Below are 25,074 nucleotides of genomic sequence, written 5' to 3' on the forward strand. Positions count from 1 at the left end.
TGTGCATATTACGTGATTAAAAAAGAGTCTATGTGAACGCTCCAGCAGAAGCAACTAAACCGGCCGGTTGGCTGTCACTTCCACTTCTGCCGTGGGAAGGTCATTTGTCAAATATGCTCCAGACCAATAATGGAGAAGAAGAAAAAATGAAGGCGTGGACTAAAAGTTTGCTCTTCCAAATGACTGCAAAACTTCGACTTTGAGAGCATGAGCGCGAGATACAAAGGTTCCATTAGCCGATAATATACAAAGAAGACGTTTCTTGTCCGAAGAGAGTGAATGAAAGCGAATGGTATGTTTTCCCTCCCTTTGGATACAGAATGTTCAGATTTTTTAACATTTTTTCAATCTCTTTTCACACACACAGAGAGAGAGAGAGAGAGAGAGAGAGAGAGAGAGAGAGAGAGAGAGAGAGAGAGAGAGAGAGCAGAATCTTTTTTGCAGCCAACTGCATATCACTTTGATATTTATCACCCGTTTCCAGGCGATGACCTTTCCCAGTACAATTTTTTTGTCACAATTATCCTCTTCACTTATTCTTTATCCGTGTCTATTTTATTGGCGTGGAGAATTTTTGAAAATACCTCAATACAAACAGCCACAGTTTACATAACGGCGTATTCTCTGACGGGTTATTTCAAAGTTTTACAAAATAAAAAGCTACTAAAACTACTTTCCAAAGTATGGATGAAGCTGAAATGATTCAGCTGGGAAGTTATTACAAATACTCGCATCTTATTGAGTGTCTAAGATTTGTGGAATCGGTAAACAGCGTTTTAAAGGAATGAAATACTTGTGGGTTTTATTTTATTTCATTGAGCAAGTAGGCAGTTTCAACAAACTCTTATATGGGGTTCACTTTCAGCTCATATTTTTCTTATATGTATTTAATATCCTTTTAATTAGCAGAGAACATAATTCCTACATTGAATCAGAAATTTAGTGGTCATGGGCCACTTGGTTGAGCATAAGAAGACATGATAGACAATAACAAACGAATAGTAAAAAGAGACACTTTTTAAGAGGATTTGAAATATTTTTTGACATTATTTTGGTTCGAGCAAAATACCCGACATTTTCCGCCGATGCTTTCAAGTTAGTCTTTTTCACAGGAAGCAATGTTAAGTGTTTCAGTTACACATAAAAAGCATTCCCCTTCAGAAAAGAGAAAGCGAAACTGTTAAATATATTGGAATTCTTGTACTTTCTAAAATGAAAAGAAAAAATTATCCGAGAGAGAGAGAGAGAGAGAGAGAGAGGTCGGAGTGGGTGGGGAGGGATCTAAATAATGGCAATAAATTACTTTGTCTCCCGTGGATTGAAAATTAATATTCTATATTGGATTTGCACCTTTTATCTAGACTAGCTTTTGTCCTTGGACGTCACGCTGCTATTGACGAATTATCAAACGCAGATCACGCCTCCACGATCAATGGCCGCTTCATGAAATACCAAAAACATTATATGAACGTTAACGAAAAGAGAGAATATTTCATTTAATAAACCGTTAGGACGTGTCATTCAGGAAGCTGTCCGCATACACGCTTCAGTGTTAAAGGCAACTATATCCTAATACTGCTAGCCAGTAAAAAATACAAAAACAAAGTAACTGAAGTTTACCGTGATAAAAGCAAAGTAGAATTGCCGTGATAATGCTATTCCGGATGAAATATAATTGCAGTCATAAACCATGCATAGTCGTTAAAGTACACGAGCTGTACATGTAGGTTCTTATAACAAAGATAGATCTAACTTTGATGAAAATGACACATTTCCAGTTATCAATAACCTTTTGAACTTCTGGTATACATCCTCTTGAGTTTATAATAGCACTTATTACCACGTAACCTTAAGTATTAAATTATTTTAACCTTAAGTATTAAATTATTTTTCCTTCTTCTTAGTTCAACGAAATGGGGATGAGGTTATATCCTTACCTTGTGTGCGCACCTGTGCATGCCAAGAGGATATCAGGATTACGTGAAAGAATATGACGACACTTAGCGCGTAAATTCATTAGGTGGCATTCCAGAGATGCTTAACGTTTCGGATTATCTAAGCCCCCAGTTGACTATTAGTTGTCATGTGAACTATTTTTAGTGACTTAAACCTTCATAACTGGCCCGGTAACGCATTTCTGGTATCATACTCACGTTATTATGCTACGATGAAAATTCATACCCCCAACAGTATAGTAAGTTCATTTATTCACCTCTGAGTGGCCTTGTAGGGAAAACGCTCTCTTTAAAGACTCCTCTATTCAGTTTGCAGTGTTTTATATGACACTGACCCTAATTTGGAAGTTGTTTATACAGTCCCCACTTTCTGGGTCTATTCTTGAAATTGTTCCTTGAAGTCTTCATGCTTTATGATTAATGACTGATGAATCAGGTAATATGGAGGCTTTCAGTGGCTCAGAATTACTCTTCAGTTCATTACCTAACGGTTTTTTTCGGATAAAAAAGGAATCTAGATTTCATTATCACTGGTTCACGATTGTACGGTAAAGAGCACAAAATATTCAAGTTTTAAAAGCCGGTTGAATAGACAGAAACAAAAGTAAGAGCTCTGAACTCTATCATTAACAGACACATGAAAAAGTCTACATTGAAATCTGAGCACCGCCTCCTATATCTTCCAAATGCTCTCCGAACATTTGTACATGGTATTCTTCCACTTGCTTAAAGTAATTTGAGAAATCTTGCATTTATTGATACGTTGATCTTTCTGATACAAGGGAAGTTCTTCATTGGAAAGGTGGGTAGAGCTCTTGGCTAGTACGCTGTTGGCCTAGCGTTCGACTCTCCGACCGGTCAATGAAGAATTAGAGGAATTTATCTCTGGTGATAGAAATTCATTTCTCGTCATAATGTGGTTTGGATTCCACAATAAGCTGTAGGTCCCGTTTAGCCACGTAAAATAAACCTAATCCTTCGGGCCAGCCCTAGGAGAGCTGTTAATCAGCTCAGTGGTCTGGTTAAACTAAGAAATACTTAACTGACACAAGGGCTGTAGCTTTCATACTTTGTCAATAATAAAGTATAATGGTTCTTATTACAGTTTAAAACAAAATTTTTGTCACCTTTACAATATCGCAGAGGCGTCATATCTTTTTTAATTTCCACAAGTAATCTTGCTTCATTGACTTAAGCTTCACGATCCCTCTGTTAAATGAAAGAGGCAACACGGGACTGATTATTTGGATTTGGGACTCGAAAGCAACACTCGCTAGTGACAGGAAAGTCGGGTGCTGGTTAGCTGGTCCGACGTTCAAAGTGCAAAGAATATATCTTTATTCATTTCACTTAGTTATAAGATGAAACAAGTAATGGAAAGAAAACTGTAAATGATATCAACCAAGAGTCAAGGGTCTTGTATAAAAATAGCTTTGCTGAGCCTGTAGGAAACCAGGTTTAGCCTCTGCAACAAGTCATTTTCAAAGCATCACCATTTCATCGCTGCCGTATATTAGGGATAGATCATTTATCACTGTATACCGTTGGTCGTATGAGTTGTGGGCAAACGGAGTTATAGGGCAGTAAAAAGGATAATGCCTTCCGCTATCACCATCAGAAAGGCTCTCGGAGATGAGGGAATATATAAAAAATGATGGAGATTGGAAAGGCGGCTAAAAGTAATTTATAGAAATACTAGCGGTGTATCCTGAAACTCATTTCGAGCCCGTAACTTTACTGTAAATTAAACAGTTTACATGTCCCAAGTAAAAGCAATGGAAATAAAGATGAAACTATTACCTAACACACACAGTGTGCTGGAGAGCTGACTAAAACTTATAGGTGTATTTTAGCGGTAGTGTTAAGAATGTGACTGGCAATGAAAATGTGTGTTGCAAAGCGATGAAGAGTCGTTCGATAAGAATAAGTGCCATTAAATATATTGGAACCGACTTGTCAGTCACACCAAGCTCTCTTTTCATTTGCTTACGTAAATATCTAATATGAATACCAGTTTTTCATTCTATCCTAACGTGCCTGTCTACCAATATGATCATCTTTCATATACGATATGAGAATAGCCTGGGTCTTTTTCTGGGTAAATATTAAAGGTATTTGCACTAGGCAGAGCACCAGAAAAGGCTCTCCGTAGTTGGCGTGTTCAGGTATATTTACTCCAAGATATTTACAAGCATTCATTGCATATATCCATTGAACCTCCTTGCGAGCGTTTCCTGCTCCGTAATTCTTTTTTCTATTCACTTACAATACCTTTCTCTTTCCCTTTTTGCAGTTACTTTTAAATTGTTTTACTAGTCTCGGTAATTTCTCTTCGCTAGAAACTAGAACTATTACCCATTTCATCCTCCATTGCCAACCAATTTTCATATTCCACATTTTTGCCCATACATCTAATGCCATTTCTCTGACTCCTCGCATGACCCTATCCGTAAGATTTAAGATATGAGTACAAAAAACACCTTCAACCCAACTTTTCCGTAAAGCCAGTCACTCTCCTGCCTACAAAATCTAACAGAAGCTTGATTTCCTTCACCTACAATACCATTGCTGTCAACAGCTTATCTTCTATACCATTTTATATCCTCAACAACTTATTCCATTCTTCAACCTCTTAATGATGATCTTAATGTCCTAACAGTCAAACATCAACTCTTTCCACTCTTGAATCATTCAGAGCTGACTCTCGTCTCTTCTACGTTCAGTCTTCAAAATATTCACTTTATCAGACCAAGACTGCATTCTCTTCAGACAGCATTTCTCTATATATTTATCTATCTGTCTGTCTCTCTATTCATATACACACACACACACACACACACACACACATATATATATAAATATATATATATATATATATATATATATATATATATATATATATATATATATATATATATACATATACACAGTATATAGACGCTTCTCTACTTATGAACGAGTTACGTTCCGAACAGCTGTTAGTAAGTTCATTTTGTTCGTAAGTTCAACAAAGTCAAATCGTACAGTATTATTTGTTGGTTCATACTAAAACCCAATACTAGTACTGTTACTGTATTTTATAGAGTATTTTATTAGTTCAGATGGTGTATAAGACCTAACATTAAACAAATTATGATAATACAGTAAATGTAGAGTACAATTACAGTTTTCTTATCTTTGAAACTGGTGTCGTAGCTTGTCGTGATGGATGATGAGAGGAGGATGGCGGTGTGGAATAAAGGGGTGGCGGGTCGTCAACGTCTTCTTCTTTTTCGCTTTCTTCAGGAAGGATTTCTTCGGCAAGGATTTCTTCATCACTTTCCTCCTCATTAAGGGAGGAAGCAGCCATTAGAGGTGGGGAGGCTCTTGAGGTTGAAGGCACTGGGGAGCTCTTGAGGCTGAAGGCACTTGAGAAGCTCTTGAAGTTGAAGACACTGGGGAGGATCTTGAGGTTGAAGGCACTGGTTTAAAGAATTTGTCTACGGAAGTTTGCACTGATTTTCTTTTCTTTTCATCATATATGATACAATAACTCTGGAAAGCATCATTGACTATTGTTGCTACTTTTGAGAATCTCTCAACATTGGGGTCCTGATTCTCAAAAACAGTCAACACTTTTTCTAGAAGGGAAAACCCCTCACCCATCAATTTTGTTTCAAACTTCTTTATGGGAACAAGTTCTTCTGTTTCATGTTCTTTTGTTTTTTGCTGTTCTTCCAGTTCCATCAAATCCTCATTTGTCAACTCCTCTGAATGACTGTCCAACAGCTCTTGAAAGTCCTCTTCCCCTATGTCAAGGTTTAACTTTTCACTTATGTCAGCGAGACTTAACGATTTCCTTTTCCTACTCTTCTTGATTAAACCCTCTGAAATCATTTACAAACTGTGGGCATAAGGCCCTCCATATTCCATTCATGTTGATTTCACTTACTTCACACCATGCAGCGTTAATGTTCTTAACACAACTGTAAATGTTGTAACCCTTCCAGAAGTCATGTAAGGTCACATCCGCGTCATTTACCTCGTTTAACGCTTGCCGATATGTACGGCGAGTGTAGTATTTTTTGAAATTTGCTATAACACTGGATGAATGAGCGAAGCTGTGTTAGGTGGTAAATAAACAAATTGAACATCTGGATGGAAATCATCTAAGTACATTGGGTGACCGGGGGAATTGTCCAAAATTTAAGAGAACCTTAAATGGAATGTTGTTCTCTCTGCAGTACAGCTTGACTTCGGGGATAAAGTGAGGGAAAAACCAGTCCTCAAATACAGCAAGAGTCACCAGGGCTTTCTTATTGGCCACCCAGATTACGGGTAGAGAACTTTTTGTGATATTTTTCAGTGCCCGTCGATTTGCTGTCTGATACACGAGGAGAGGTTTTAGCTACATGTCTACCGAACAATTGCCACCCAGCAGTAACGTTAGCCTATCCTTCACTGCCTTAAATCCTGGCATCGTCTTCCCTTCACAGCTGATGTACAATCTGCCTGGCATTTTTCCCGAAAAGGTTGTCTCATCTACATTAAAAATTTGCTGAGGGATGTAACCTCCTTTATCTATGATTTCCTTGAGTGTCTTGGACAATTTTTTGGCTTCTGCTTTGTCAGTGCTTGCTGCCTCACCGCTTACGGACACGTGATGCAAGTTGGCTCGTTTTTTGAAGCGATGAAACCATCCATGACTTGCAACAAATGTTTCATCTTGAGCACTTATGCCAGCCTTAGCCCTCAAGTCATTGAAAAGGCTTTTAGCCTTTTCCTGAATCAGCGTAAGACTAAGCAGTACAGACCTTTGTCTCTGGTGTTCCATCCAGATACCCAGAAGTTTTTCCATTTCTTCTGCTGCCCTCCCCCTTCTCTTACTTAGAATTGTTGACTGCACTGGCACAGCACTTTTCATGTGCTCCATAATTTTGTTTTTGTTTTTCAAAACTGTGCCGATGGCCAAGTGATTCATCTTATAATGGTGCTACGTCAACCATTTTTACACCACTTTCTAACTTCTTTATTATAGCCACTTTAGTTTCCATTGAGATGGCTCGCTGCTTTTAACACTACGACTTTCATCAGTGGCTTTGTGCTTGCCACTAGCCATGATATATTAATGGATGCGGTAAATATTTCATGATAAAAACGGACAAATGAATTGCCACAGGGAAGATGAAATCTTAGCACTAACGTAGGTACAAAGAAACTGGGATGCGTAGTGGCGTCAGCTATGGTTCTGTCTAGCGTGGGTAGCAGCAGAAATTGTAACTAAGTCGAGGCAAGCCCTCACAACAAAAATTAGACTTGCAGGTCACATCCCAGAGTACTCTGAGTAAAAATTGAATTTACGAGCAAGGATGTTCGTATCTTTGAAAGTTCGTAAGTCGAGGAGTGATTGATTATATATATATATATATATATATATATATATATATATATATATATATATATATATATATATGTAGAATCTTCTGGTCACTTTTACCAGACATATTATGTTATTCTAATAGCCACAATACCCTCTTAACTTCTCAAATTCCTCACGTTTTTTGGATATGCTTGTAACTGCAAAGCCGTAAGATCCAAGTGCAAGAAATTGAAGAGACTGTGGTGGCCGGTCACAGGAAACGAACCTGCGTCACCATAATCACAAGGAGGTCACGTTGCCGACCTGACCACGAGAAGGATAAAAGTCTATTACCTCTCATACATACATATACCTGTCGTTTTCAGATATATTTATTAGAGCTGGAGTGGACCCATCCTCACCATCATAGCCAAGTGGGCAATAAAATTTCTTGCGCTTGGATCTTACGGCTATGTAGTTACGAGCATATCCAAAAAAGCGTGAAGAATTCGGGAAGTTAAGAGGGCATTGTGGCTATTAGAATTACACACACACACACACACACACACACACACACACACACACACACTGTGAAATATGGTGATAATCCATTTAGCTGTACACACATGATATTACTGTATGTAGGCAAACTTATCCCCTTCAGAAAATGTACATTTAAAAATCTTGGTAATCCAACAATACTGTAGTTGATGCATATTTTCCAGAAACGCAAAAGTAGTGGCTTCAAGGGAAGCTGTGAATTATGTGTGACTTAGCAAGCTCATCGTCCTTGTGGTACCTAAACTGGGACATTATGCACCTTCCTAATTGCCGTTCGGCTGCCGGCTGGCAAGGATGAACCAATCACGAGTTTGAAATGAAGGGAAGCGGAAATGCCACTAAAGTGACTTATGACTGTCGAATGTGATAATGATCATGATGGGTGGGATTGGGTGGCTTACGGCATACTCGGTTAATCGATTACATTATTTGAACAATATTAGATGCTTGATATGAAGTCTTTTATAACATATGAAGTTCATTATTTTAATGTACTTTAACCCTTAACTTCTATGTTTATTATTATTCATTATGGTTTACCAATCTACATATTTTTCTTCACGTAACGGGACATTGAGCAATTAGGAATGGTTGCAAGAATCTTCCTTTTTATTATTCCTCATATATATAACATTACAATGAGTATGTTTACAAGACATTCTTTTTATTTTCATTAGCCAAAGAATGTCACGATGTCTACCTTTCAAATTCCTAAATGCGCCCAGGTGAGTTTTTAAGTCATTGCCATTACATGGTTTCATCTTTGAGATATACTTATTTCAGTTATATTTATCTAACAGATCGCACAATATATATTACCTTACTTTAAGAATACAATAACAAGTTTGTAATCAATGTATAGGTTTTAGATAGAATGTGATCATGTACTGTTTTCGGTAATCATCCCTCTAAACTGATCTGACTATTAAACTTGCTGTTGTCATATGACTGATGGACAACAGTTTTATAATATAGTGCAGATTAATAATTCCATATCAGCCTGTAAAAAATCAAATGTTAGTTTACAAGAAATGGTTCAGTTCTCTCTTTCAAATAAAGATTTCCTTTAATAAATTCATGAAATGTGGAATTCTTTCACTTTCTCTGTATATCCGGAATAATTTAAGCAGCAACTCTTTAGAATAATGGTCTTTGCATATAATTCAAGACGTATTTCATCACATTCTGATTGAAATGATCAAACTTGACTTAGCTAGTCGTGTGTTTGTAGGCCTCTTTACCTTTAAAAGGGCACACAATAAACAGCCTTTCAGAAAAGACGTAGCCACGTTCCACCTAAAGAAAGCGTTGCCCCATAATGATTGATCCCTTAGGTCTAAGAACGAGGCCTGAAAGCCATTCCTTATGGAAGATCCATTTATCACTCTGCGTGGCTGAGTTACCCGGTAAAGACGTTATCAAGGATCATATAAAAGGAGGATATTGTCCATTATCATGGTATAAAAGGTCCCTGAAGCAGAGTATGGCAGATGGCCAACGACCGTCAAGAAGGCAATAAAAGAGTTAATGTGAAAAGAACTGAAGGAATGGTCATTCCATATAATTATGTTAAGGCAATTATATTACAGTTATCGCAGAAGCATTGAATTGTAGTGTAAAATGATATCAATAAGGTGTCTACTTTTTACTTTCGTGGTAAGTGTGATAATGACTAAATGTTCATGTCTATATATATATATATATACATACATACAGTATATATATATATATATATATATATATATATATATATATATATATATATATATATATATATATATATATATATATATATATATATATATATATATATATATATATACACACACATATATATATATATATATATATATATATATATATATATATATATATATATAAGCAATAAGTCACCAAACTGCACGTGACAAATATATACATAGACAACCACATGAAAGGTGAAAATTAAAGACCAGGTACCAAGCGCTTTCGTGTATTGCGTACACTTCTTCGGGGTACAAAGTAAAATAAATAAATAGAGACGTAAACAAGAAAACTTCACAAAACAAAGTGGCTCTTGGTACCTGGTCTTTAATTTTCACCTTTCATGTGAAGTTGTCTACGTATATATATATATATATATATATATATATATATATATATATATATATATATATATATATATATATATATATATATTATATGTGTGTGTGTGTGTGTGTGTGTGTGTGTGTGTGTGTACATATGGGTGTATTTACATACATACATACATATATACATACACACTTTTATATAATATATATATATATATATATATATATATATATATATATATATATATATATATATATATATATATATATATATATATATATATATATATATATATTAAAAGGCATTCGCTGATAATCGCATAGCGCTTTTCAATTTTGCCGGCTCTGAACCCTACCGCATATTTCATATATCTTCTTTACTTCATCTTATTTCATTCTTATTGAAGTTCTTTTGCCTTAATTACATTTCCTGGCCGCTTCAGACTCCCTTTTCTGTCTTGAATTTCGACTGTCGCTTTAGCCTGATGATGATGACTTGTATCTCAAAATACTACTTTCCTCACAACTTCAAACATTCAGTCTTATAAACCTCATTATCTGTGGTGCATCAATATATTGTGATCGAAAATAATGAGTAAAAAAGCCACAATAATGTAACTGATAAACTGTATTTTTCAAGATACTCCACTTCTGGCTTTCCCAACTTATACCTGAATTTTCTCTTTGAGAACTAAACATTCTCAGCAGGCAAGGCACTTCAGAGCAATTCGTCTTTGCCATTATCCCAAAACTCGACTAATCTAATGAAGTTTTTCGGGATCTTGAAAAAGATTGAATTTGTTAACAAATATCTTGTGTATTCAGTTAACAGTTATTACGTTTCTGAACAGTTTTCTTAAAATAATTTTATTCTTAAATGTTATGACTTCGTTCCTCATGTAATAGAACACGAATTTGGTCGCTACATTTCTAGTATTAAACGTGCATAGAATATTATCTTATGAGTGAATAACGGTTCCACACATGTTACATGCAACCTTGAACCATTTCCTTGAATATAAATACCTCAGAGCATTTCTGTATGTTTGGATAGCAAATAATATTAGATTTGGTCAAAGGGTGAATGGTTTCTCATTCCATTCGGTATCAAAGCAACTGCAATCGAGATTTCATGGAGGTTGGTTCAGCGAAGTTTATTCACAGATTCCATCTTGCAACACTGCGATAAGGCTAATAAGCTATTTTAGTGATATTCTGTTTTGACAGTTACCCTATTGATTATACCTTGTTAGTTTCAATACACTATTTTTATTCTTAGTCTGACATTCGACACAAGTTGTGTTAAATGCATTATCCTTAATGTACTGACTTATACGGGATGTGCATAAATTAGTTTAGACCGTTCAGAAAGAAAACAGCAATCGATTGTACACGATTATTCTCATAGAATAAATCATTAAAGAAAAAAGCCTCGATGGCCAGGTCGGTTAGAGCAGCAGCTCGGACTTCTTAGAGGTCTGTGTCGCAGGTTCAAATCCGCAGCCGACCGGTCAGAGAGGTGGACACATTGCTATCCGTGTAGACATCTCGGGATTATGTATGTAATCAACAGATAGGTTTGCTTACAGCAAATGGGTTTACAGACTAATACACACACAAACAAAGCCACTCCAACATCTTCTAAAACATAACAGACACCTCACACGTCTCGACTGTCGACCTAACCGTGCAATGACTCCTCGTTGCTGGGAGAAAGGGCGCTGGTGACTGGTACAATACATGTACATACGCTACCGGGGTTTAAGAGATGACAGGCAGGGCAGCCGATCAAGGCTACAGTCTACCCCAAAGCTAAATCAAAGTCCGTCAAAAAGAAGGCATCAAGCTTACCTCATACAAATGGGAAAACAAGCACGTTAAAAGAAGGAGAATAAATATTTAAAGAAAATCAAGAGATGCAAGAACGTATGTCATTTCAAAACAGCTGTCCGTAGCTGTTTTCGCTGGAATAGTAAGAATGAACTGAATAACAACATAACATAAGAATACAGTCAGATGGCTTTCAAAACTTGCATTTGTGTCAAGTACTTGGCTAGGAGTATTTTTTGTGTGACCTGACATAAATTAGATGGGCAGTTTAACTATTTGTAAATGGTAGCAGTAAAAGAAATTTTTGCCAAAAATATGAAGGATTAACCCATGCCATAAATTCCGTTTTGTGAGGTATATCGTAAAACTTGCAACTATGGTAGAGTAGTATGTTACAGCCTCACTTCGGAACGTTAGAAAAAAATATGGAATGAGAACAATTCAAGTTTCCCAGATTTACAAGTTAAACAATAATTGAAAACTAAACATAAGTCGAAATCTGGTCTTGAGCTAAAAGAATAAAATTTTTTTTTTCCCAATACATTAGTCATTTAAATTAAAAATCTTGTAATGTAGTCTCATAATGTAGTTTTTCTATGAACCAGTGCAATACACATAAACACATAATCTATGAGTCATTATATATATATATATATAATGTATATATATTTATATATATATATTTATATATATATATATATATATGTTATATATATATATTTATTTATCTGATTTTCCCTCCTTCCCAACTATATATAGGATCACCTTTCTGACCTATATATAATATATATACAAATCCCTTGGCTATATATATATATATATATATATCATATATATATATATATATATATATATATATACGAGAGGACATTGGAGGACCCATTAAGAGGAGGCTGTCAGATGTGTCAAAATACAACCATTGCTGGCGGACAGTGGCATATACACAGGCCCTGGTAAACCAGTGATGAGCTAGTCCCTCTTCAGAAGTCTCACTGCTAGCATAACCCATGCTAGTCCCCTTTCAGATGTCTCCTGGCTTGCTTGTAGACACTCAGCTCAATGTACTTCTGAAGACACACTGCTAGTATACCCCACACTAGCTATCTCTACAACTCCACTCTACGATGCCACCCTACTGGCACCACACAGGCACACACACACATCATCGCTAGTCGACCTTACTCTACTACTCTAGTCTTCTCACCCGACTTCACGCCACTGGACACCCTCTGCTAGCTGCCTCCCAAAGACGTCACCTTGCTGAATTACCTGACGATGTCCCCCTGTCCAGAAGTCACTGAGAGACTTTCGTTCGAGTCCTAATCAAAATAGTTCCTACGACGAAGGTTGCCGTATCCTGCCACGCACCTCCACGTGCTGATGCCCTACAAGTCTACCTTCATCGTATTTCCCTCTGGTGGGGGAACCTTGAGTGACAACACTTTCACTGATGGCCTACAGCAGAACCCTGGCTCCACGAACCTTACTACTTGTCCACAGACCTAAGGTAATGTGATCGGAAGTTGTTTGTCAGCCCCTTACCTATAACCTACCTGTACTAATATACCTGTTCCCCTATTTCCTGTAGCCACAGTCCTGATCCTCTCCCTCAAGAGATTCCTGTGTTTTGATTGTGGTGGAATTCTAATCAATAGTGACATAATCTGACTTTCATTCACATACTTTTGTTAACTTGTAATCATTACATAAGAGAGTGCCCTAATGTTTTGCCTATGTGGATTCATTGTCATTTTACTTGATCCCATTCATATGTGTTCAACTTTCTTGCTCTTGCAGATCTGTGACATTGAGTCCCTGTTGTGTGGTATCAACTGTAGGTCAATGGTGCCACCTCCCTGCATATCCCCGTGCCATATCTGGTTAAGATATCCGGACTATCAACAGTGCAACGTTCTCTCTCATTGTACCCCCTACTGTGCATCTTTTGGATCCTCCCTGATATTCATTGCTTGCTAGCCTAAGAAAGGCCCAGAGTGTAAGATTTGTGGTTGTGGCAATGTGCTTGAGTACTTTGTGATTCTTTTGTGTAACATAATTCTTGACATTGCCACAGAGCTCCATTGATAGCCTCTGTACATGTTTTATCTTCTGATTGAATTAGTGAATTATACTATTTAGTGGACATCTTAAGTTTACCTCCAACCCTTGCATTTACTGGTACATTTGAGTATTTTTCACTTTCAACTTTTTCCTGTTCACTGGACTGCAGCCACCCTCAGTCAGGTGTAGTTATCAGAAATCCTATTTAGAGCCACCTTTCCAAACACATGGTGCATGAACATGACAGTGGCGACCGTGCCAGGATCCTTAGAACTTGGTACAAGCCACAATAATTATTTAAAGTAAAATTCAGAAACCCTTGCAACTCAGTCAACTAGCAAATCAGTTTTGACTGGCTAAAGCTGAATTCCTCTTACCAAACAGCACATTTCATTGGCATAACCTGTTTTGGCACCCGTTGACTACAGCATGCAAAAGTAAGTGCAATTTTCTTTCGTATCGTGTGTTTTAGCATTTTCCATTCACGAGTGTTTAAATTTAGTGCCTCACACAAGGTTGCATTTCCTGTGTATCAGAGTAGCCTTGAGCATGAGTTGCCATTTGCTACTTGCCTGTACCTTAACTGAGTCTAAGTACAGTGTTTATGAGACTTTATATCTCAGTTTACTTGTCCAGTGTTTAGTAACAACAGTGATAACTCAAGTTAATAATTCAACAAATCCAGGAAAGTGTGCAATTCCCAAGTGAGAGAGTTCTGTGATCTTTATGCTGTGAAAGCCTTCTTTCTGGTAACCACGTGTATCTGTCATCTCAGAAGGACAAATAGTTGATCATCTCAGCGTATACATCTGTTGTGCGTACATGAGTTCGTGTCATCCGCCCAGCAGAATCAAATCAAGTATTTAAAAGATGTTTATTTCTTATGGTCTTTTAACCCAAGTGGATGTAAGTTATGTATCTGTTTATCATGCATTTTGTCTGTTTTCAATTTTTAGTATTAATGCTTAATTTGTTGAGATTCGGTTAGTGATTGAATAATGATGTTACATGTTGGTGTGATCATAGAGAAAGACAGACGCAAACCTTTGCAATGTCTAATCTAAATTCTTGAGAAGTAATATAAATGGAATATGAGAATTTCTATTTTATTAGCCATAATCAGATTTTTAGTTGTTTATCTTGAGTTGGCAACAATTTCATTTATGATGCATTTTAATCTTTGCTTTGTTTATTCATTGCTTGTTGGGTTGCTTTAAATTAACTATTTTTGTAGTAGTTTCTCATTTGTATGACCCATTTGATTTCTTTAATGACGAATCAAGTCAAACTGTCTGAGAGAGAGAGAGAGAGGGGAATTTACCAGAGCTGAGAGAGAGAGTTCATTGACATCGCTGTTAAAAGAGAGAAAACTACTTTAGACCTGGGCTGCTGCGGTTGTTACATATCCATATCAGTCTATCAAATTAGTAATGCTCCCTGATAGACAAATTCAAGTAATATAAATATATGTCTACTTCCGTGTTTATCTGGCATCTCTGTGTTTAATGTAAGTTCATCCAGTCAAACTGTCTAGCTGAGAGTTCATTGAGCCTACTACTTTACCTGGGCTGCTGCCGATAGACTTCCTGAAATCTTTGACAGTTTGCCTTTAACCTTTAACCTTAGCTCACTAGAAAGTCCACTTGCAAGGGTGCTCATTTGTTGGTATATTTGATTTCATTTTATTTCAGATTTTATTAACTTGCTTACTGAATGTGGCAAGACCTTATGAACTAAAACCTTCCCTCCTTCTTTACGAGAACAGTGTTTGCTTATACTATATGAATTGTGCATACCTTTGAAGCATATATAAAAACTGATATTATACGCAAACTAAAAATGATTTACTTGTGCACAAACTCATTACGACTAGCTATTGTGTATGTTCTGCTTAGTTTGCTTAGCAGTATACTGTACTGCAGTAGGACACCAGTTGTCTGTGCTGAGTGTTGAAGGATATCCTACCCTGATAACTTGAAGTTGTTGCAAGTTGGGTCTCTTGGCAAGAGACTGACATTGTTGAGAAATTCCTAGGACCTTTGTTTGGAAACAGTGCACTTTTGTGTGCTGCATTTTATGTTCTCTTAACCTGTTATGCACCTTTTAGGGTGCCTGCTTGTGTTGAAAGTGTTGTGGGAACATTGCTGTGCTTCTGTTGAAACATCATACGCACATCTTAGTGTGCAATTGCCTTAAGCATTTTGGGGAAGTGCCACTGCTGTCCTTTAGGGGCACTGCCTTGTGTTTTGAGAACCTCTACGCACCTGGCAGCGCTGTTTGAAGCTTCGTGATTGTTTAGCACTAGGAGTGCTACCATGTTGCTAACATCCTACATCTTGCAAGACCTACCTACACGCCTTTCCAGGTGCCAACACGCTCATCCAAGCTCCCTACCTATGTACCTTTCGGTGCCATTGTGCTCACCTTGAGCTTTACCACGCACCTTTGCCAAAGTGCTCACCTGAAGGAGCTATATACATATGCACCTTTTTGGTGCCAACCCGCTCACCCGAGCAACCTTACCTAAAGTAGGCTGCCTTCTAATTTCCCACCTGCTTGAGTGCCTCATACTGAATTCAGTACTCTGGGATTACTGCACATGGGTGCTTTACTTGCCTGTTAGATATTCACACTCACTCACCCTGAATGATACACATTTGTGCCCCCTGCCATCTTCTGTGGAAAGCTTGCATATCTATAATGTCCTCATATGTCGAAGATGTACAGTGTTTCCAGGGACTTGCCCTGGAATGGAACCTCTGTGGAGATGCCCTCACCACCTGGGTTGACACCAGCTGGCTAGAGCTCAGCAGGAGAGAGAAGGCCAGTATGCTCATGAACTATCTGTCACCCAGTTCTGGGCTGCAAAACCAGTAGCTGTTGTCCCTTCCTCTGTCCTGCAGGGAGTAAACAGCCTGGTCCAGGCATGGACCAATGAAGAACCCAAAACATGGTTAGACCACATCAAACAAGTCTTTGCAAACTACCAACCCAGCCCCAGTGAGACAGCCCTTATCCTAAATAGACACATCCAGGGAAAAGGTTTCATTGCTCTGCATTCGTCTGCCGAAGAACAAGGAGACCTCACTGCAGTTACACAAGCCATCATGCAGGCGTACAAGATAACCCAGAAGTGAAGACAAAACTGGTGGAGCTTGCCTAAGAACGTGGGACAGACAGGGACAGACTGAACATATTTCAAAGACAAAAACCATAACAGATGGATGGAATCTCTCTCTGAAAAAACTTATGATACTGTCCTCGAGAGGATGAAGATCGAGGATTTCTCTATTGTGCCCCCAATGCCCTTGCAACATACTTGCATGAAAGGCACCCCACCACTGTCACTGAATGCTGCTGACTCGCTGACGTGTAGGAGACACATCGTCCTCACCTGATAAATCCTTCTGGACACATCTCAGCCACTGCTCATCCAAGGAGTGGTCCCACGACAAAACTGTTTCTATGCCATATCTGCAAGAAGGCTGGGCATAGGGCAGAGCAGTGTCCCACCAAACAAGAGAATCACCACAAACCCTGAGCAAACCAGCTCTGGAGCGCAGAGGGTGCCTCCTGAACCCAGAACTGCCCTACTGCCACCCCGACAGGATCAGGTCCTAAGTGGGATTATAGCAAAGACGTACGCAAGGCCTGTCAGAAAGTTGGTCATGCATCTGCACACCTCAACGAACACTGTACAAATGATAGTCAGTACACATGGGTCCACCAAATGGATAGGATTGGACCATGTGGCTATAGCTCCCATTAATGGCTCAGGACCGGCCAGTGTGCTCACGAATATTGTTGACACAGGGTGGGAGATCAGTCTCATACGGAGAAGTCAAGTGCCTCCTGAAGCCTCTATTTGGGAGGATGAATGCATTTCCATCCGTTGGTTCAATGGACACACCTTTAATCTGCCTACTGTCTGCCTCACTGTCGCTTATGGCGACCCCTCACAGACTCAAGAACATCAGTTTGGAGTAACCAAAAAGCTCACTAATGGACATCCCCTGCTGTTAGGGCAGGATTTCCTACAATGGAGAGACTTGCAGGTCTCTCTTGATACATGACAGTAGTGCCTACAGAACCAAAGGGAATTTCCTTCCGCTATGCTTGCCTAACAGAAGGCCTCTACCAGTGCTGGATGGCCCTACTTTCTTCCCAGAACCTGCAGATCCATCCTGGCCCCTTTGCCAACACCTCGCATAACCCAAGAGGAGCCCTTGCCTCCTGAAATCAGTGACAATATAAGTGCCATCCAGTGCCACTTTCTCCCAGATGTCTGCCATCACCATGGCACCCTCTACCGATTCCCACCTCAGCTGGGAAGACAGGGTCCTTTATGGGCCTGAACCTGAACCTTTCTCCCTTGAGATGACACCTCATATCCTGACGACACTTATTCTTACTAACCCAGGTGTCACTGATCCCATCTATGAGAACCATGTCTCCAAACCCATGTCCATAATACTTGAACAGTGCCAGATTTATCTGTTGCGACAGGTGAGCCTATATGGAGCAGCATGCCTGTAACTAGGCCCTGACTTAGTGCCAGTGGGGCAGCACCCTACAGATCTCCCTCCCAGAAATCCTCATTGTGTCTTCAGTTCACTGCCAGTGCCATTTGCGAGCCCTGAGCAGTGCCCTGCTTCATCCTACTCAGACGTTGAGCCCCTCCTACAGCAACCTACAGTGTCTGGCCCAACACTACTGCCCGTGCCAGCACACAGCAACGATCTCCCTGCTGGAGAACCCCAAGATGATGCAAAGCCCCTGCTAGTGACACTTGCGTGCACTGAGCAGTGCCACACTCCATCCATCCTGGGTGTTCAGACACATTCCATTTCAACTGAGCATGGCCCTGCTGAGATGACAGTGCCAAACAATGATTCAATTCCTGTGTCTGGTCCTGCTTGTATATCAGACCCAGAGCACCCCAGAGGCTTCCCTACAAGAGATCGCAATCCGGACCCCCTCTCTGCGCCTGGCTTAGTTCCACTACCAGTGCTGGACAGAGAGCCAAACAGAGGTTTAAATGAACTTTTTCCGGGTTCCCATGACCACAGTGGAAAATCACCCAAGGGTGTGGCCTCACAACCCATGCCTCTGCTGGTCCTTATTACCTGTGAGCCTCAAATGCCCACCAGACTTTCTGCCTCTTTCCCCATGTCCTTACAGAAAGATATTCTGATGGGATTGATTAGAGCTGTTACTGCTCCTGTTGTCACAGCCGCAGGAGTACACAGCACTTCAATAACTTCTCTGGATTCAGCTTCACTGATCCTGGCTAAAAACGTAAACCATCACTTCAAAAGAGGACACCAAAAGAAGAAACACTGGCATAGGCCACCCAGGTAGCCTAGGAGCGTTACCTAGTTCTCACAGACCTGGTGCCAGCCTGGCACAGTGACCCCAATTTTTCTGACTACTTTGGCACCGTAATTCAGAGTTGATGCCAAGTTACTCCCTTTTCTCTAACTCTTTGTAAAAATGTCATTGATATTCAGAGTGTGCCCAGATGCCCTCACTGTGATGCTGAGACCCTGATGGTCTCTGATGATTGAAGCTACCTAATGAGTCAGGTTTTCACATTTACCAGTGACTGATGCATATTACAGAGGCGGCGACCAAGTAATTCCTACATTCCAAGTTTTGTATCTTATACTTTATCCCTGTTATTTATAAGTCTACTTTACTTACCCTTACCTTATGTTCACACGTGTTAGCAGTAGCACATAAACTTCTGTATGGGTTAACAAGAGTGCCTACTTACTCATCAGACATGATTGTCTCATCCAACCAACCACAATCCATATATCAGACTTCAGATAAATTTGTATGCTATGATTGAAAGTCTGTTATAATGTTCATTTTATATTTGCCTCTAATTGTTTAGTCCTGAAATAATAATCATGTACTTGAGACATTTTAGATGAGAGAGAGTTGCTTTAATCAATCAGTGAAGATCTTTTCTAGACGTTCACACCTTAAAGAGGTGTGTAACATCTTAATTATGCGGGAAGGTGTCACAAATGTCTTTGCCGTTTGTTGTGATTTTCCCTCTTGATTTTCGCTTATAAGTTAAAGTAAACTATTTTTCATTTTCCCAACACGAATTAATGTACATTTCAAAAGAAGTACTAGTTGTTTTGATGTTTTTGCACCAAGTGTTCCCATGTTTTCCCAGGCTCAGTTAAGCCAGTGCAGGTGTCTAATGAGAAACTAAGTACAGGACCCTACCGTGAGTCATTACTAATCTGACCTGACACTAGTAATGTGGCCCTAAGGTGACATTTTTAGCAGCTGCTTGCAAGTAGCATGCCCCCTTTGAGAGTTCCTTCTATTGTTACTATTGTTCTCAATTCCCCAGTCACACATGTCCCTTTGCATTTTTTTGACTTTCCCCTCCTTCCCAACTACCTGCACTGCCATCAAGGGTCACCTTTCTTGACCTGACCCACGCACCTGTGGCTCCGCCTACTAACACCTGCATCCTGCCTACAAATCTCTTGACTCTCCCATCTAATTGTCACCCCACTGACACCTCTTCTCTTAAACCTTTATCTGACCGCCATACAATGACCTTTCTAGGTACCTGGCCGGAATAGCAACACTCCCTGCAAAGTAAGACAATGGAGGACCCATTAAGAAGGGGCTGTCAGAAGTGTCAAAATACAACCATTGCTGGCGGACTATGGTATATATACTGTTCCCGGCAAACCACTGATGCACTAGTCCCTCTTCAGAAGTCTCACTGCTAGCATAACCTATGCTAGTACCCCTTTAGATGTCTCCCTGCTTGTAGACACTCAGCTCAACCTACTTCTGAAGACACACTGCTAGTATACCCCATGTTAGCAACCTCTACAATGCCACTCTACGACGCCACCCTACTGGCACCACACACACACACACACACAGCACACACATCACAGCTAGTTGACCTTATGCTACTACTCTAGTCTTCTTACCCGACTTCATGCCACTGGACGCCCTCTGCTAGCCACCTCCCACAGACATCACCCCGCTGAATTACCTGATGACATCCCCCTGTCCAGAAGTTACAGAGAGACTTTTGCTCAAGTCCTACTCGAAATAGTTCCTACACTGCCTACGCCGAAGATTGCAGTATCCAGCCACTCACCTCTGACCGCTGATGCCCTACTAGTCTACCAGCACCCCTACCTTCGTGTTATTTCCCTCTGGTGGGGTAACCTTGAGTGACAACACTTCCACTGATGCCCTGCGGCAGAATTCTGGCTCTACGAACTTCATGTCTTGTCCACGGGCCTAAGGTAATGTTGTAAAGTCCCTGCTGAGTGAGTTTCTCTGATGAACAACCCGTTTTCTTCAATATTGCTCCTATAGGATCGGGTCAAGCAGAATCAGCCATATTTTTCCTATATAAATTTGCATCTACTGCTTCTTTTGCCATGTGTTAGAATTTTATGTCGATCCTGTCAACTCACTTTTTACATTACTTGTATTTATCCATTGTAACTATTGCTGAGAGTAATTGACCTCAGGTCACTGAAATTCTATTGTAATGACGTCTGCATGGTGCTTTATAAGCGGCCTGGTTCTGAATAAAGAAGCAGTACCTTTCCTCCTGCTCATTATTTTCCACGGACTTAAAATGTAACTGGGATGTTGTTTGTCGGCCCCTTACCTATAACCTATCTGTGCTTATATACCTGTTCTCCTGTTTCCTTTACCCACATTCCTGATCCTCTCCCTCAGAGATTCCTGTGATTTTGATTGTGGTGGAATTTTGAACAATAGGGACATAGTCTAACTTTCATTCGTGTACTTGTGTTAACTTGTAATCATTACTGAAGACAGTGCCCTAATATTTTGCCTCCGTGGATTCGTTGTCATTTTACTCGATCCCATTTGTATGAGTTCAACTTTCCTGCTCTTGCAGATCCGCGACATCGAGTCCCTGCTGTTTGGTATGAACTGTAGATCAACAGTGCCACCTTCCTGCATATCCAGGTGCCATATCCGGTTAAGATATCTGGACTATCAACAGTGCAACGTTCTCGCTCATTGTACCCCCTACTGTGCATCTTTTTGCTCCTCCATGATATCCATTGCTTGTTAGCCTATGAAAGGCCCAGAGTGTAATATTTGCAGTTGTGGCACTTTGCTTTAGTACTTTGTGATTCTTTTGTGTAACGTAATTCTTGACAGTGCCATGCACGGAGCTCCATTGATAGCTCCTGTACAGTACATGTTTTATCTTCTGATTAAATTAGTGAATTATACTAGTTAGTGGACATCTCAAGTTTACCTCCAACTCTTGCAATTATTGGTAAATTTTGAGTATTTTTCACTTTCAACTTTTTCTGTTCACTGGACCGCAGCCACCCTCAGTCAGGTGTAGTTATCCCAACTTTCCAAACATCCAACGGCAAAGGGAATTTTTTTTAGTTGATAATAAGTTCGTCGTCCCGTGGGCTCGAACCAGCGAAGTGACAAGAATACACACACACATTAACCCACACAAGTGAGGTATAAGTGATATCGGACAAACAAACAGTCGAACACAAGAGACGATATCCACCCACGTGTAATGTATTTATGACTTTTTTTTACATCACACACACACACACACACATCCACACAAAGGACGTTTGTAGCTTACTGATGGTATATGAATCACGGTGACATATATATATATATATATATATATATATATATATATATATATATATATATATATATATATATATATATATATATATATATATATATATATATATATATAAATATATATATATAAATTATATATATTTCAGAATCTCAGAAGAAAACTGCAGTTAATCGACCAATATAACTGTTCTGGTCTCAAGTCCTGAGACATTGCATTCGGGAAGCTGATGGGGAAATATATATATAAAATAAAATTTAAAATATAAAATTTAGGCTTTATTTCAAAATGAAAGACTTTATTTAATGTGACTGTCTTTGGAAAACAAATCTAACTTCATATTTTCCCTTATGTAAAAAAAACCGCATCTGGAAAGCATATCGATTACAACTAGTTGAAGTTAGCATTAGAGACTTACTATACAGTATACTAAGAATATTATGAGAATCAATGATGAATGAAGAAAAGTTCGCAGTTCTTATTTTAATTGTTTCCACAGGGATTCTAAGATAATATATGATTTCTTATAATAACCAAAATTTAATTCATATGTCATTATGAGCAAATGAAAAGCACTTGATAGAGTACAGTATATTTGAGGAAAATCACAAATTCAAAACCAGAAAAATTGACTCAATCAATATTGCTATAATACGATAACGATGGATGGGAAAGTTATTTTTGTTTTTAAATATAATTTGTAGGTTCATAAATTGAGATTAAAAAAACATTCATCGGAAGGCATTTCGTTCTAATGAGATACCTGTAAGTTACAGGTCTGACGCAAACAAATAAAGGTTTTATCAATGTGAATAAAAAAAAATGATGGATAGACAGGAGCAAAAATGAAGCCTTTGTAGTGGTCAAAAATATATCTAGACCCAGGACCATTACGAGAAACTTCTGTATAAAAATGCTCCGTGCGGAATTGACTTGTTATCGTACAACACCAACCAAGAGAATTCAGCATTAGCTATAGTCTAGTAATATTCTTTTCACTGCAGACAAAAACTATGTGAATTTAAAAATGCGAAAGCGACCAATCTCCACAAATGTTTTATAACAATGTGAAAAAAGAATCATTCTTTAGCAGGATGCAAATGTCATTTTCACTAGTTTTGCTTTAGTTAAATGGAAAATATGATAATACATCTCTCTGATGTAAAGTTAATGCAATAATTGCATTTCTGTAAAAATAAAAGAGCGAGTTATTGTAAAAGAAAGTTTGTGAAATAAATGGACATTTTTCGAAAATTTTTAGCAGATGAAAATGTAGCTTTTGATCAATTCAGCACAGTAATTTCTTGTGCATATTTCAGATGGAGGAAGTGCATTCACTTTTATAAAAAGACAATCAGTATATCCTCACCGTATATGATTAATATAGACTGCTGTTAGTTTTATGAAGGAATTTACAGGCCAAAAACCTACTGTACATATCTCTAGATTCTCAGGAATATCTTATGGCGAACCATACAGAGAAGCAGCAAATGGCCTAAATAAGATTTATAATTTGCTTTAAGCGGAGAATTGTGAATAACCAAAGATATATAGATGCAATTTTTTTTATAGAACCTCGGAGTAGGTGGATACATACCGGGTTAATACAGCAAGCTGGACGGTGGACAGAACTCAATATCTAATGATAACCAGAATAATTTGTTCTAAATGTACATAGTCTTTCTTTGCTTCTTTTTGAAATCATGCATACCGGATCCAGCATTTATTTCGTGAGCTTGAGCAAGCTGCCACTTGAATCAAAATAAATAATGGCATCGTAATCGTAGTCATTTACGAAAATTAAATATCAAGATTGCGTGCCCTGGATTTTTGCTGTCAGAAACCATTCATATATATTGTTTGCTTGTTGAAAGAACGAGCGAACTAACGATGTAAAAGTGATAAAAATAAAAAAATTTAACCGTCTTGAAAAGCATGTTTAATATATTATTATTAAAGTTGAGTCAAAATCTTTAGTGCACTCAAGAATCATCTTACAAATATATGCAATGGGGCTCTAGTGCTTCATTTCATAATGGCGATAAAGCTTTTCGGTCAAAGTGGTTTCGTTGTTAATTTATCATCTGATTCTGAATGAATTGTTACTATAACTGAAAACCTGTACATTCTGTGTCATTACGTTCTCGACGTAATTCAGAAAGTTCATTACGTATTCTTCTGCATGGGATTTATTTTAATAACCGAATTGACACAGTCTGAAAAACGTTTATCATGATGACTACTTTAGGAAAAGTAAAAAATGCGGAAAAAGTAAAAGGTCAGGAAGAAAATGATTGTGAATTATAGTTTTAAAGATAAAACTTCAAAGAAAAAGAAAATGAAAAAAAAATGGGAAGATCGAGGCAAGAGAATTCAGCAGGAAATGAGTTCGAGTGAATATTCAACAGAAGACAGAATAATTTAAGGGATCATACGTGAAAAAATGTATCCCAATAAAGTAAAAAAAAAAAAAAAAAAAAACCGCTATACTGAGAAAGGATAGCAAGTCTGCACGGCGATTTAGAGAAGAAATAAGAAGCAAACTATCCGGAAAAAGGGAATAAACTCCACCGTAAAAAACAGTCACGTACACCTCCGGAA

The 25,074-nt window shown here is 38.5% G+C and overlaps 1 protein-coding gene across 1 annotated transcript; it reads right to left on the reverse strand.

Annotated features, from left to right (window-relative positions):
• Window positions 1-6,342: 6,342 nt before the first annotated feature.
• On the reverse strand, window positions 6,343-6,915 carry LOC136827071 (tigger transposable element-derived protein 1-like). The gene has a single exon (XM_067084824.1). It carries the CDS (start codon window positions 6,913-6,915, stop codon window positions 6,343-6,345), a length of 573 nt encoding a protein of 190 aa, XP_066940925.1.
• Window positions 6,916-25,074: the final 18,159 nt, after the last annotated feature.

Source organism: Macrobrachium rosenbergii, chromosome 41, assembly GCF_040412425.1.
Source record: "Macrobrachium rosenbergii isolate ZJJX-2024 chromosome 41, ASM4041242v1, whole genome shotgun sequence".
NCBI classification, from domain to species: domain Eukaryota; kingdom Metazoa; phylum Arthropoda; class Malacostraca; order Decapoda; family Palaemonidae; genus Macrobrachium; species Macrobrachium rosenbergii.